General features: G+C 39.7%; 1 protein-coding gene across 1 annotated transcript; it reads left to right on the forward strand.

The window, feature by feature from the left end:
• Nucleotides 1-15,560: 15,560 nt before the first annotated feature.
• Nucleotides 15,561-16,766, forward strand: LOC116193678 (probable protein phosphatase 2C 22). Its single transcript, XM_031522420.1, has 2 exons — nucleotides 15,561-15,639; nucleotides 15,799-16,766. Exons 1-2 carry the CDS (start codon nucleotides 15,561-15,563, stop codon nucleotides 16,764-16,766), a joined length of 1,047 nt encoding a protein of 348 aa, XP_031378280.1.
• Nucleotides 16,767-16,790: the final 24 nt, after the last annotated feature.

Here is a 16,790-nt window from a genome sequence, read left to right on the forward strand (position 1 = left end):
CCCTGCGTGAAAAAGCCACACCGATCAACCGTTATAGTTCTGACAAGCCGGACTGCCAGCCGACCATACTTCACCGATTCGGGTATGTTCATTCCAGGGGGCAGAACCGACTTCCCGAACCCGTTTTTCCGACTTTCCTCGACTTTTCTCGCATCTCGGGGTTAGGTATAACCATTCCCGACTTAGAGAAGTTAGGACTTTTACGTTTTATTTGTATTTGTGGGGCGATAAGGCGGTCCATGACCGATTTGCATGCAAATTTATGTTTTTATGTATTTTTACATCGAATTATGCATGCCTTCATCGTATATTGTGCTAGCATGTCGGGAAAGGGCTTGAATCGGAGTCGAGGAGAACGTGTTGGCTCGGGCGAGCCAACGTAGCCTCTCGGCCTCACCTCAAAGGAGGTGGCCGAAAGCCTCTCTTGGCTTCCTCGGGCCATACACAACTTCCTTGCCCAGACTTAAGTCGTTTCCCGAGGTTTTATGTTTTTTGCTTCCATGAGTCAGTGCCGTTTTATCGATTCCTCTAAATATCAAGTTTGTGCTTGTTTGTATGCTTGATTGCGTTCCTAAGATCATGGCGGCACCGACTATGTAAAATGTGCGTTATTATCGTGTTTGCTGTTTTATGCATGCAAGAAGCAGTCAAAATCGATATAGGAGACAATCTATGACCTAAGCCGGGTCAAGGATGTTTTCGGCTTCCCCCCTTGGAGGGTGGCCGAATGCCCCCTTGACCTTCCTCGGGTCGGGGATGACCTCCTCTATCGCTTTAAAACCGGTTCTTGGAATTGATTGCAATTACATTTTTCGTTTAATCAATAGTTTCACGTTACTTTGTATGTTAGGCACGTTAATTTCGAACAACCATTCCATTAACCCATAGCATTTGAGGTTTAAGGCAATAATCCTTAATAATTCCACGAACGGGGAAATGGGACGCATAATTCGGTTAAGCAAATCATCCGGCTTAAACAAAATTGCATGAACCGGCTATCAATTTATAAAGGCGTCGACGAATCATGAACCGACGGAAAAGCCCTTTTAAAATTCACAATTTCAAAATACCAAGACACGTAACACGAATAGAGTCAATGTCTACGGTGGACTTGTGCACCTTGACTCGAATCCGAGCTCGATTTGAGGCAGCTCAAGTCAAAGCATACAAGTCTCCTTTAGACCCCGTAGTGTCACGCAATCTTACTTTTTCACTAACTCTTTACACATTTCGCAAACCAAGGGCATAACCGTTGTTTCGTGATACGTCGACATTCTAGGTATTAAGGAGATTGAAACACCTTGATTTATGGTTGGAAAAGGGCAGCCCGTTCGGGTGCAAGTCTTATTCGCATGGCCCGTTTCATCCACTTTCGGTGTTTCTGTCATCTTACCTTAGATTCGGTAGTTAGTGCTGTTACCTCTGTCACAAAATATATAAGACCGGACTAAACATTCACTTGGCTTATATAAACATTAGATAATGGCTAGGTGGAACTCTAGGTTCCAAATTCAGAGTCAAAACACGAGTTTGGCGTATTCAGTGAAATCTCAATGTCATTTGCAGAGTAAAGTTTTAAAACAAACTCACACACATAGTTAACTTAAGAACTGCATTCTAGCACATTCATATGCTTGCATAGGGTAGGGAGATTGTTTGCCAAGTAACCCAGGTTAATAACTGATTAAGTCACGTAAATTCGGTCTAATACACAACTTGTCTGCACTTGTCTGTTTATTAGTTATTTGTCTGTTTTTATCTGTTTATATAAGTTTTTATCAGTTTTCTTCTGTTTTTCCACTTTTATTTGTTGATTTGTTCGGTTCGAGTCCAAACCCATAGGTTACGTATTGCACGGGGTCCAACGCCCCAAACCAACGATCATGGGGTCCAACGCCCCTCATACACTGAATGCGTGCAACCTGAGTGCGGAATGGGATCTAACCTTAAGTCACCATCACGCTCCAAGTACGGCCCATGTGGAGGGCAATTGGGATCGGGAATGTGAATCGTAGTTAGATATCACCCGGGAGCTCGATCGGTTCAACGGTTACCATGAGAATCAATCGGTTCTCTTGTCGCCCGTCGGTCCAATCGGACTGGACCCCCAACTCTTTGAGCTCGCGTTGCTTTAATTTATTTTTCGGTCATTTCAAACACACGGTGAGCCGGAGTGGAATATTGACCCAATGCGAACTGATCGGGGATTCATTTATTCATTTGTATTATGTATATTTTTAGAGTACATTGTAATGAACTTTATTTGTACATTCATTCATTTGTAAGGATCCCTGATTCGGCGAGCGAGAGGTTCGAGCATAGAATCGATTGAATCGGCTCATTTACTCGAACGGCAAGTAGATTTAATGTTTCGCGGTTTCCGTTCACTTGGGGAATCGACCACCATGGTTCGACGAACCGTAGCTAGGATAGCGAACCGTTTCTTTGACGCACGAACCTACTTCCCTTTCGGATTCTTGATTCGAATCGGTCAATTCATCGATTTTACGGTGTCAATACGGTCAAGGAGAGTGCAACCTAATCCATGCGGTAAATAAATAATAAACGGCAAGCCTAGCAAGCTAGAGTACCGAAAGGGCATGTGTGATATAGGCCCACACGTAATAGAACCCCCGAATTCGGAATTTCCAGTTATGTACAGACCATTGCCTTAGCATACTAGGTGTATCTCATACCCCTAGATTCGAGTAACTTACAGGCCCTCGACCTCCGAGTCGTAAAATGGTAGGTGGCGACTCCTTCTCACGCGCGTCTGTCGCTCGTCCTCGGGAAGGTGGACACTCCCAAGCCGCGTTACGTAAGCACGCGCATGCGCACCCTGACGAGATTAAAATTCGAGTGCGCACACCGGGTCAAGGTATTCACCGAGCTAAGGTTTCAGCCTTTAGCTCAATTCCCTCGGCTATCCGTAGCTGAAACCAGTTAGCTCACGAGCCTCCTTTGACATGTACAACTAGCTTCGAGGCCGGTTTCCGGGCCGTCTCCTCATACGAGTCGGGCTACACAATCACATGCACATTGGGAGAACCAAAGCAGCCTTTCCCTTGTGGCCGCGACATTGTCCGACGTTCATCCAACCATCAAGCACCCCAACCTACTCATCTCCGAAGAAACCCAGCCACCGGCTAGTCTTTCGGACCTCAGGAACCAAGACGCCACACACTAGATTGGTGAAGAAGGCTGGTGGTTCCACCACCTCACTATCTTGGGACTATGCCTCTGCACACCTAACATTGTATCTGCCACGCTTGTGTGCTAGAGAGTTCCTGTGGATCATTTCGGGCGGAATAAAAAGTAAGCAATGCAAGAGTCCTTTATGAAATTTCTTTCGTTCGTATGTTTTAAGTGAAGGGATATCAATCATTGGCCAAAAGCCAAAAGGTATAATGATTTAAAGAATTGATATTGGTTATGTTAATTATGTACAAGGATAAAATTTAAAAATTATTATTTTTAAGCTTGGGTAAAATGGGAAGAAAAATTGGAGACATGCTTTAAGAGGTCCCTTACTTTTATTTATGTAGTATATATAGATTAGGTTGGACCATGATATACCATTAGCATGTACAAGGACGTCACCAAGTAATTTTTTTCATTTTTTTGGTTGTTTTCGATTTTAAGTTTTGCACTTTATTTTTATATTCACAGTACGTAAGTACATCTGCAATTGTAATCTAGAGAGTACGACCATCAAAGACAAATTTTTTTTTAAAAAAAACTCTAGTTCGATTGACTCATCCACCAGCTCATACCCCAAGATCATATGCATAAGTGTTTGAATTAGTTCTACTTGTGTGTTCTATAATTAAAGTAATATACGAAAAATCATATATAGGTTAACCCAATGTTTATATTTTGTCTTCAACATTGCAAATTAGTTCGGCCAAATAGTGTTAAAGGCTCAAATGTTAATGAAGATATAAGAGTTTATGTTCAATTATAACAAGCATATTGATCTGACCAGACAGTATAGCTAGTTTGAACTGAGTAATAAAAGGCAATAGAATATGTTCCACATAGCGCTTGGTGTTAAAGAAATTTAAGAAATGGGTCGAACCAGTAATCATCATAAAGTCTGGACATTTCAGGCTAGTATATATAATAATTCAAACCGACATAGAATGAAGCTCTATTTTCGACGTATCATATTCGCTCAATCACAATTAGAGTGAAATGACTGCTTTCGAGCCAAATCAAAAAGTTTTCCCAATAGTGTGGTTAATTGTAATTATTTGTAAATTTATCTGAACCAACTTGTTGTGTAGAAACTAATCCGACCCATTTTTTACTTTGTTATTCTACATTTCTAAGGGCTATATGAAATGATAACATTGCTTGCCTAAATAACTTAATCGGTGGATACATGTCTGATCCGCTGCAAATATATATAAAGATAAGCGTGAATTCTACCAACAAATGCACTGGGTTAGATTAAGTAATATAGTGATGAATAGAGTGTCGATCCCACAAGAATTAATTAAGTACTAAACCTATATTAGATTCTATTATTATCTAGGCAATCAAATTGAGAGAATTAACTAATTAACTACTAACCAACCTAAATCGTCACAAAGAGCAGAAAGAGAATCGTATGAAAATATATCAATTGGAAGTGGGAAAAACAGAATCCACCATAGTTTCACTAATCGGATTGCCATCATGTTATATAGATTAATAGCTATGTGGTCATTCAAGTGAGTTTATCAAGCTATTAAAATTAAAGTCTTAAACCCCTAATTAATTAATCAGCTCCCGCATCTCTAATTAATAGTGGACTTTAAATTACAATTATACACCTTCCAGTGCTATGATTGCCTAATGCCCTAAATTAATTAGGAAAATTTACTTTAAATGGCTCATGGTTTACCCATCTTATCAAATATATCATATGTTTTTTTTATCAAATTTATTCCATAGTTTAATTTTTGCATCAAATCTATCTCGATATTATCTTTTCCGCCGACATCTAACGACCATGCTGACGTGGCGCCCACGTGACAAGTGTGGCCCACTATCCCTCCACTTACCACGTCAGCACGGCCGTTAGATGTCGACGGAAAAGATAATGTTGGGATAAATTTGATGTAAAATGTAAACCATGGGATAGATTTGACAAAATGGGTAAACCATATGCCACTTGGGGTAAAAACCCCAATTAATTATCCCTAATGTCTTAGCGAATAACTAACTAAAAACATTGCATTAATTCCTGGATAATCTCTAATTAAACTAATTAACGCAGCTTTCGCATTTAACTAATTAGTCTAATGAAGAATTCCTAACAAACCCTATATCAACTCCCGTATCAATAGTGTTTCTAACTATTATATGCAATTAAGAATTATAATTGAAATTATAGGAATTGCAATCATGAATCATCCACACATCTATTGATCCTATAACGTGGCTACAATCGTCATATTAGCTACCTAGGGTTTCATCATATTCCCACAAGAGAAGTTTAGAACATCATGAAATTAAAAACGCAATGATAATTCAAAGAAGTCATTACAATAAAATTCATATTCAGCAGTAAACTCAAGATATTGAATTGCATAAAACAATTAATAGTTCAGAAATCAACAATTCAATAAATCAACATTAAATCCCAAAACAAAAACCCAACAATTCCTTCAAGAAATAGTTTCTTCCACAATGTTTTGCTTCAAATCAATTGATTAAGGTGACGACTCAAGAACAAGACTCTCTCTAGGACTCTTTAGGTTAAAAGAATGGTAAAAGATAGCTAAAAAAAGGTCCTCACGATCTTGTCATAAGAAGTATTTATATCCAAAACAAAGAATAATTTTCGAAAGATATAGGCTGCCTCCAAATTGCGCAAAACTGCTCAATATTGCTCGTAATTCCATTTAAGTCCTTAAAGACCTACAATATCAAACTAAACACAATTAAGCACCAACTTCTTATAATTTCTATAAAATAAATAATAATTTAACATGAATTGCACAATAAAATATGAGTATAATATGCCCTTATCAATGTCACCTTCATCCAAACAAAAAGAATCGATCAAAATCACTCAGTGCATGCTGTTATTATGCGTTGGACAACTTTTCACGATAATTCATGGTGCATACTATTAAGTTATCGATATTGTCATAATCATTACAAGATAACCTTTCATTGTAAACATTATTTCCACCTAAAACAATTATTGATCAAACCAACATATTCTGCAAAAAAATAATATGTCGACCATATATTAGATTGGGTAAGCTGTAATTCTTATTCTAACTAATGTGTTATGTATACATTAATACGGTAATTTTTCTGCCTCGCAAATGAGATACTTCTTGTACATAAAGTTGAAAAAAAATAAATAAATAATTGTTTTGCAGAATCCGACATTCTGGATTCGGAGGCTTTGTTATGTGCGAGCCTATATCCCGCACGCCTTATTGGTACTTTGTTTGCCTAGGGCTTGCCACTTTTATTGATTTACCGCATAATTAGGCTGCACTTATCTTACCCGTCTTGACACCATAAATTCGAAGAAAACAGTCGATTCAGACTAAGAGCTCGAGAGAAGAGTAGGCTCGTACATCGAGGAATTGATCCGCTATCTTCGCGTAACGGTTCATTGGACCGTGATAGTCAACATCCTGCGCGAACCGAAACTGCAAAGCATTGGGTTTACTCATCCATAGGTAAGTAGATTGACTCGACTGATTCAGAACTCGGACCGTTCACTCACCGACCGTGATTCTTACATGAATAAATGTACATAATATATCCTTATACTGTTCTCTCAAATAACAATACAAATTACAATGATTGGATCCTGGTCGATTTGCGTTCGATCATTATTCTCCTCAGACTCACCGTGTGTTTAGGAAAAACCGAAATAGAAATTAAAGTGACAAGGGTTCATAAAAGCTGGGGGTTAGGTACGATTGAACCAGCGGGTCCTAGGAGGACCAAACGGTCCTCAAGATATCCGCGGGATGGTCGAGCTCCTGGGTGATTGTCTAACCTCGTTTCACACCTCCCGACCCCACTTGGATAGCACTCGGGTCAAAAGGATGACTCGATGTTGGACCCATTCAACACTCAGGTCGCACGCACTCGAGTATATAGGGGCGTTGGAACCCGTGATCGATGGTTAGAGGCGTTGGACCCCGTGTGAATCGTATTCTAAGGGTCTAGCTCGACCCACAAGAAAGCAGAGAAAAACAGACAAAAGCAAATCAATACAGAAGAAAATAGACAAATTGTATATTATCACCGGGTTAACGTGATTTATTAGGTTATGAACTTGGGTTACTTGGCAAGCAAATTCCTAACCTAGATAAACAAATGAGATGATATATTCGATATGAATTGGCCATGGACCGTCCTGGGAAGGTATGTAGCATTTGACAGTACTTTAAAGGACCCGACAGAGATGATGTCTATAGTTAGAGAAAAACAGACAAAAGCAAATCAATACAGAAGAAAATAGACAAATTGTATATTATCACCGGGTTAACGTGATTTATCAGATTATAAACCGGGGTTACTTAACAAGCAAATTCCTACCCTATATAGACAAACGAGATGATGTATTCGATATGAATTGGCCATGGACCGCCCTGGGAGGGTATGTAGCATTCGACAGTACTTTAAAGGACCCGACAGACATGATGCTTGTAGTCAGGTCTCGAATGTGTGGGTTGCTTTTAAATTGTTATGTGTTATGACAATGTGGCTTTTACAGATTATGGCAAGAGTGTATTTTCGCCTAGAACCCAATACCTAACGCTTTGCTTAACTATTTGCCCGTGTTTGATTAAGTTGGATTTGAGATTAGTATGTTTTTCACATTTTGACCCGTTCTAAGCACAAATTTAGGGAAATGGGGGCACGAAACACCACGACGGTGCCAAGATCTCTACACATGACCCATATGGGAACGGACAACCTTTCACGGGTCATCCCCGCTAGCACCTCTAGTCCAATTCCCTAAGCGCCCGGTTCTATACTAGGGTGACATAATCATATAGACGGGAAAGGAAGGGCGAACGAATGACAATCGTACCTTGATAGGTGCTCGTCCCCTTCTTTGTTCAGAATATTTCGATCATCCTAATACAAAGGGTGTCGGCGGATCAAGAACTAATGGTTATGCCCTTGAACCGAAAATTGCGTGTATGAAAAATCGAGACCACATGACACGAACTATCGGAAGTCGGTAGCTGGTGCCGACCGACCTCTCGAATCTATCGGGGTCGTGAGGACCCCGAAAGAGCCGAGAAACCGGTCGCTCTGCCCGGAAGTGGTCCAAGAAGAACTTGTGCACTCCGACTTGAGCCGCCTCAAATCGGCCTAAACTCAAGTCAAGATATACAAATACTCCCTAGATATCCATGTTACGCGGATCATGTGTTTTGGTATTTTTGAAATTGTGAATTTTAAAAGGGCATGACCAACAATTCTTGAATTGTCGACACGATTACAGATTATTGACTGCTTCGTGCAATTTATTAAAAGCCGAGTGGATTAATTTAGCCAAGTGAAACGTCTCGATTATTCAGCGTGTGGAATTATTGAGTTAATTAAAAACTTGCCGAATGCTTTAATTTACGGGCCTCGAGCCGTCGAGACAGCCATTGGTGGACCGCTCGATAAAACTCTAATTCCCGACCGTCTTGAGATTGAATCCAATTTTAACCCTAATTTGCATGATTAATCTGGTTCGTGTGGGGATTTTAATCAAAATGCATTCAAACATCGCAAAGCACATCAACACGACATACACAATTACAACAAAGTCTAATTTGCCAATGTTATGCCCGAGTAATTAATTAAGCTGGTTTTGGTGCATTTAATCGATTTTGTTCCTTAAAGCCGAGTGCACATGGAGTCCGATTCATGTGAATTCACTCTCATTTCATGCAACCCATTTTATGTCCGATTCTTTAAACATTCAAATTCATGCTCGTGTCGGTTCTTATCATCTCAACTTGTCGGTTTTAAAATTCGAGTTCATATCAATGCCAGTTCATGCTTTTCTTTTTTCTTTTCAACCAAGATTCACTTCATAACATCATTATCTATGTAATTATCAAGAGTAGACTACCACTGTCGCCATCCACTTATTCATTAGCAACTATTTTTGCCCCTGACATATTTTTGCCACCAATTAGTCTCAAACGTTGCCACTCCGTCTACCATTTATACCCTTTCGTAAGGGAAAAGTGACGGAAAAGGTAACATTGTCCATGAATTTTCTGTCACGGAGGTTAACGGAAGGGTATAAATGATAGAAAGAATGTCAACGTTTGGGGCTAATTGGTGGCAAAATATGTTAGGGGCAGAAATATGTTGCTAATGAATAAGTGGATGGCGACAGTGGTATTCTACTCAATTATCAATTAACCGGTGAAATGAGTCCTAATCATGCCACTAAATCCGAGAAATTATAACTTTCTCAGGTTATCGGTGAAAGGAAGCACGCACTCTTGACGAACTTCCGAACCAATACCGTAACAGATAGAGTTAAATGCACTTTAACCCTCGACCTAAGAGGAGAGTTTGGATTTACCCCCCGACCTTCAAATTTTTGCATAACACCTCCTAACCTATCGGAAAATAAGCAAGATACCCCCTCAACCAATTTCCGATTAAAATTTCGAAAAAAAATAAAGAGCACATGCCACTCACATGTCAAAATAAAAGGGTAAAATTGTCTTAGTCAATTAATTACCTGAAGAAATAAAAAAGAAAAGAAAAAGAAAGCTTCTGAACTAGAGAAGCAAAGAAAGCTTTAAGCAAAGAAAGCTTTAGGGTGTCGATCCCTACCATCGTCTTCTTCCCCGATGAGCAAAGAAGCCTGCACCATCTCTGACTGCAACGACCCATCATTGTCGCCGATGAGCAAAGAAGCTTGCAGAGTCGACCATCTCCACGAACCCACCCTGTACAACACACAGCATTCTTGTCAAGTTTCAGCGATCCATCTCCCAGCGACGACGGTTCCCAACCCATTTTCCCCCCTTCAAAATGCTGAAATTTATCATATTTTCCCCCCTTCAATCTGCGATTTCATGGAATCGTTACCCAATTCAATGTCGAATTGTTCAAACGCAGGTCCTGCATAAAATCGTTGTTTTAGATGCTTTGTTTGGGAATACTAGACTCTCTTTTCCACTCAACTTATGCTATTTACCAGGAAATGAGAATAATCGAGGCATTGGAGAGTAAGGGCTGTCGATTGCCTCTAGTTAGGGGGGAAGCAGAATTAGCTGAGATGCTCACTCCAATTACTCAGCAGGTTGTTATTACTTTGTCCATTTTGATTCCTCATTTAATTATTTTTGCCTAAGAAAAGTGGACAGCTTCGAGAATTATGGATTAGTGCAGCTCAAAGGATCTGGAGCGGAACTTTCTAGGAGAGTCAAAACCTGCTAGGGATATCTTAAGCTCAAGCAAATGGGATCGGTAGTGCTTCTATGTATCTCCTAGGGTCAACAAAGATACATGACCAAAGTTTAGCTAATTTACAGGATCTAAGACTCTAGACAATTTTCATCACTTACTCGTATGGGGATAAGCTCATAGTAAGCATTTTCTGAAGCTTCTCTGCTAATTTTTTGATCTGATGATTGCTTGGGTATTGCTATAATGTCATTTATATGAAAGTCTTTTCACCAATTCTTGTCCCAGCTGCTGCTTGCTTTTTCTAGTGGGCGGAGGGAACCTTTTTTGAGTATGTGAATATTAGCTGTAAATCTGGGTTTATAATTGGTTTATCCATCTAGGACAGATTTTGCAACAACAGACAGAGGCCATTGCAAGGCGCGGGAATGTATTAATGCGAGATATCAGAGATATGGAAATCATAATGGCTGAAGACACAGATGTGGCAAATGGCATTTGAAAGAGCCGAAGCAGCGGGTTGATCTCCTGCATTTTGTCTCAAACTGATGAGATTACGGCGTCCTGGAACAATAATCTGGACATCGAGGAAGAAGGCACTGGTGAAGGATCGGTGCCCTAATTCATCTAGTTGCTGAGCCACTTTGTATGCCCTCTCTTTTTTTTTGTTTTAAACGAATTTACAGATCTTTTTGTGTGTATGGGTCTTATTTGTTAATATATATCAATTGCAGACATATAAATATCGCTTCGTTATGCCGGACTCAATATGTACGTCCTGGATGCAAGTATGAAGTCTTCATTATTTAGTGAAAGTAGCTATCATTCTTCTGCTTGTAAGCATTACTAGTCAACATGGATGAGCAATATCATGACACTGCAAGTTATCACACAACTTTCTCATATGATTCGATTTGTGAGACTACAAGTAATATCAAAGTCCGGAGACAATTTCGGTCAAATGAGCTCACATAACACTCACATGAGCCTTCTCCATCTTACTATGTCGTTTTCTCTCAACATTTTGTTTGGCAAAAGAATTAGAATTAACAAGTTATAAGCCAAAATCAAGAAAATAAGCTAGAATCACTACCATTTAAAATGAGTTCAAATTTGCAAAATAGATCAATATTTACATGAGTGATCCACCATTTACATCATTCATTATTCACATCAATAAAATGAGGTCACTCATCCATCCAACCAAAAAAAAAAAGCTAGAAACTGTATATGCTTAATCCATGGAAGAAAAATACAAAAATAAATCATGTCCAGAGCTAAATCAATATGTTCCGGAGTAAAACAAAAGAAAAATCACTTCGTTCTTTGAATTCACTTTGGGTAACAACTTGCTACGGAAGATTGTGAAGCCATCCAATTTATTTGTACCTCCAATTTCTTTCTTGCATGTGTTGCCGGCTCCGATTCATTAACTGCAGCGGCTGTTAATTCCACTTTTCTCTTACTTGCAAGTTTGGCAACAGACTCTTGTGTCCCTTGAAAAATAAAGTATAATTATAGGCAAGGGATACAACAACTTTAGGCAAGCAAAATTAAAAGTTAAACCAACCTTTTCTTTCTTCTCTGTATGGTCACGAAATGATGCAGGGATATCCAAGCCTGGTTCGTCTGTCTTATTGTGCTTCAACGAGGGACAAGTCCTCAAATTGTGCTTTTTCTACTTACAAACACTGCAAGTCATGATAATCCCCTTCCTCCTTATCTTCCCAATATCCACAATGGACTTACCCTTAACAAGGGACTTAGTTGTATCTGCTACCTTCTTGCCTCCCAAGTTAATTTCATCAGATTGTTTTCTTCTATTATTCTTCTTGGGCCTACCAAGTAACTTCTCATGTTATGGAGGGAGTAGAGGTGACATCTCAGAGTCTGGCCAACTATCAAATCCATCAAGAGTTGTCATAAGATGACTGTAGATCCTCAAGTAGGTCTCTTTGTGACAACACTCATCAACATAGGCTTCAGGCTCTTCTCCCATGTAAAAAATGGTTGTAATTGCATGTGCACAAGCAATACCATTAAACCGCCATCTTCTACAAGAACATGTTTGCATCCTCAAACTGACATTCAGCCTATCGCCATAAGAATCCTCGGCCTCAAACTTGGCATCTCCATTCCAATGAACAATGAAGTCATTTGATTTCTTCTTGAGATTCTCCAAAAATTTCTAAATAGCAGGATAAATCTCCTCTGAATACTTTTTCATTTGGTCCCTCCTAACATGAATTCTCTTCATCAATATTAGTCTCACATTCTCCAATAGAGTCAAGTATTGGTAGACCTCTTGCATAAAGAATCATGGCATTGAAACATTCGCACATGTTATTTAACAATACATCACATTTAGATTGAGTGCCAAAGTATGATCTAACACCAATTTGCAGCTAGTCTTTTAGCAAGCCACGAGAAGGTAGCTTTGTCTCTATCTCGTAGCTCCCTCATCACTGCTTCAAAATCAGAAATCCTAGAGGCCCTGGCTGCTCTCCAAAGTATATTTTTCAAAGCTAACCCCTTGTGTGCCTACTTAAAGTTGCTATACAAATGCATCACAAAGAATCTATGTTCAAAATTGGGCATCAAAGTCTCAACTGCATCCATTAGTCACTTCTGCTTATCAGACATTACGGTCCACAAACCACTTTCCTCTATGCCTAAGTCTTGTATCAAGAGCTGTGAAACCAGAGCCAGGAGTTCTTTTCCTTCTCAACCACTGCATATGCAAAGGGGTATATGCTATTGTTAGCATCGATTCCCACAACACATAGAAGTATGCCTCCAAGATATGTTTTCAAGTGGCAGCCATCAAGAAAAATCACAGGTCTGCAGCCATTGAAAAAACCTTTCTTTAGAGCTGCCCAACACAGGTAAAATTGCTTGAACTTCATTTCATCCCCTACAATTTTGGAATTGATTCTCACAGTTGTCTCGGGATCTTGTCTTTTGATCTCTGCTGCATACCTCCACAGAAGACCATATTGTTGGGCATCTGAACCGATCCCCATATGTTTGACTTTATTTTTAGCCCTATATATTTGGTACTTGCTAAATGATAGCTTGCATTCCTTTTTCATCACCACCATCATTGAATTCACCTTTCAATCAAGATCAGTTTCTATCCAGTCATGATACTTGTTGGCTAACCATGTAGAGTTTGCAGTAGTCACCTTATGCTTTCTGTAGCATTTATGGACTCCGTGTAGAGTCTTAATCATCATTGTATCGTCATTTGGATGCTTAAGAGGCATATAACTTCCAAGGACAGGTCTCGGTTTTGCACTTCGCTTGTACCTTAAATTTGTCATTCTTAGTGAACTTGATGTCCCTTCCGTGCACCCTGGAGTGTTGTCTAATAGCAGCCCTCAGTATGTCAGTATCTATGAAGCACAGTTCTACTTCAAATTCTGGATCATCCATGTCCAATTTTGGATTAAACACTTTGTATCCATCGTAAGTCGCTTCTATATTCTCTTGGTTGATCTTCTCATAAACTGTCATGACATCTTTTTCTTTCATTTCTATCTCAACTGATTGACTATCCAACCCGGCCCATTCTACCTCAAAGTCTATGTTGTTCATAAAGTCCACGCCATCTGTCTATTCCCAATCACTATCAACCAGCTCTTTAGAGCGCTCTAAATTATCTCCAATGGAAGCTTCATCATCCTCCCCACTATCATTATTGTCCAAAACATCCTTAATATCCATAGTCACATTTCCAAATGGCTCTTCATGTAAATTGGAAACATCAACTCCCAGATTAATTTCTTCAGCAACAGTAGGTTCATATAACTTAGAAAAACTAGCATGATAACTCTTCAAATCAGATGCACCCTCACTAATATTACTATCTGCCTTTTGATGCTCAATAAAAATCCCAACAACCCTCTATGGATCAGCAAAGTAAGGCAATTTCATTACATCATGGTCATGTTGCATAAGCTATAAAGTATTGCAATTATTTGTCCCTTCCCCACTGAAGTAAAAAGCAGTGAATTTTGTTACTCCAACTTTTTCAGTCATATCTTGAATTTCTATCATGGACATCTCATTACCCTCTGATGTAGCAAAAGACGTAGTAAATCGGTATCTCGAGAAAAACAGGTTTTGACTAAGAGTGATCGGTTCTGAGTACCTTATATTTTTCATGATACCCGAACCCTACCCCGTAAGGGACAGATTCCATGATTTTGGAACAGGACCCTATCCCGTTGAATCAAGGAATCGGAGCCTATCCGGAACCTGTATTATACCACAGGTTCTGGGCACCCTATTGGAACCTGTAAATTTTTTTTTCTCTGGTTAAATAAAATCGAAAATGTCACATATATAATCAATACTTACGCCAAATAGAATATCAACAAAGATTTAGATTAAGCCACAACAACAAAAAAATAATGTATCATTAATCCATCGACAAAATTAAACATCCATAATACAATCACACACACCAAAGTGCCTCTATTCTGATTCATTAGAAAAGACAGTAACTTTACTCTTTCCTCTTTTTTTTTAATAAATAATCGGTTTCGGGTACCCTGTAGGCAGGAACCGGAACCGGAACCAATTTTCACCGGTTTCTTATTTTAATATCCGAAACCTACTCTATTTTCAATACGAGTTACTCGAACCCTACCCTAACGAGTAGGTTCCGACCGGTTCCGAGTATACTCGGTATCTGTGTACACCCCTAGTTCTGACGACTCTGTCTCGAGGGAAACGGCCTCTGGAGTCAAACGGGAAATTTTAGGGCCCCAAACAGGTAATTTTATGTTATTTGGGCGTTTTTGCATATTTATGGAAAAGTTTATTTCTTCCGTTGCAATTTCCTAAAGTAGTTTATTTCCTTTGTCTTAAAATAGTTTATTACAATTTCGTTTCTTCCTATTTAAGCGATGTAAGCCATAGGGCTAAAGACAGTTTAGTTTTTTATGAATAAAATTTCAAGAGAGTATTTTCTCTATTATCCCAAATTCGGCATTGACTGAATCAACGAGTTTGATGCATATTCTCTGGTATTCGTAGAATCAACAGGTTATAGAAGATTGTTTTCTAGCATTTGTGTGCGAATCAACAAATTACAATTGTTCTTTAGTTCTACTGCGTCAGTTGGTATCAAAGCTAGGTTCGCTCTTGGATCAACGATGCCGCCTCAAAGAACGACTAATCAATATCGTGTTGTGGAGGAGGACGAACTGTATCGGAGGATCGAGCATATTATTGGTACCCGGCTGGTGCGTAGGCTGGACGTGGTTTTAGATCGCCTAACTGAGAGGACAGGAGCGCTGATGGAGGCCTGACAAGAGGTCGACCTGAGGCACGACCGAGTCCCTAATCCGACTACAGACTTGGAGGATGTCAAGTATGATTCTTATTCTGAAGGGGATGCAAATTTGTTTTCCGAAGAGGATCTTTCTGACGACGTATTTTTTGTAGCGGGAGGCGATAGAGAGCCCGAGTTCGATGAGGAGAAGGAGGGTGATGAGGGAGATGACAAGGATAATGACGAGAACCGGAAATTCGATGAATTTGAGGGGAATGATGTAGGTCTCTTTACTTTTGCTGAGTATGATGAGGACGACAAGGACGCTGATGCGGTCTGGGAGGCCATTGACAAGAGGATGGACTCGCGAAGAAAAGATAGGAGGGAGGTGAGGCTGAAGCGGGAAATTGAGAAGTACCGTTCTTCGAATCAACAGATGAGGACGAGGATGTCAGATGTCTTTATCAAACCAATCACTGCGGTAGAGTATTTTGAGTCAGGATTTTTTTCAATCATCCGTTCTAGAGCATGGGCTGACATCGGTTTCCGGTCAAGTATGGAAGATATGTATGTTTGTGTGGATAATTTTGCGCATGATTATGGATTCAAGAATTTAAGTGGTGGGCCTATTGCCTTCAATGGAGTTTTCAATGGGCATAGGGGAAAGCATACTGCTGATTTTGCCTACTGTCACTTGCTGAGGATCATTCTTGAAGACAAAGAATTTCCTCACGAGATCGAGAAAGTCATTTCTTCTACCTTCTTACAGACTGATGCCGCCTTTGCCGAAGCATGCTCATTAGATGCAGCCCTCACTTCTAGAACCACAGCATTAGCAGCAACAATCATGGGGAGATTACTAGTGGTAGCTAATGCTGGAGATTGTAGAGCAGTCCTATGTCGCCGAGGGAAAGCAATTGAGATGTCAAGGGACCACAAGCCTGTATGCGCCAAAGAACGGAAACAGATCGGGGCTTTCGGAGGTTATGCCTATGACGAGTACCTCAATGGGCAACTGAACGTAATTTTATCTCTTGGATGCAATTTTATCTATCAACTCCTAGGGAGAATTATCTCCACCCAGTGAAGAATGATGTGGCAAAAGACTTGG

Source organism: Punica granatum, chromosome 2 (genome assembly GCF_007655135.1).
Source record: "Punica granatum isolate Tunisia-2019 chromosome 2, ASM765513v2, whole genome shotgun sequence".
In the NCBI taxonomy this organism is placed as follows: domain Eukaryota; kingdom Viridiplantae; phylum Streptophyta; class Magnoliopsida; order Myrtales; family Lythraceae; genus Punica; species Punica granatum.

Excerpts from the sequence above, each read along its gene's own strand:
- LOC116193678 (XM_031522420.1), top strand. The coding sequence starts at position 15,561 with ATGCCGCCTCAAAGAACGACTAATCAATATCGTGTTGTGGAGGAGGAC. Across the intron at positions 15,640-15,798 it reads GAGGATCGAGCATATTATTG|GGGATGCAAATTTGTTTTCC; the intron begins GTACCCGGCTGG and ends CTTATTCTGAAG.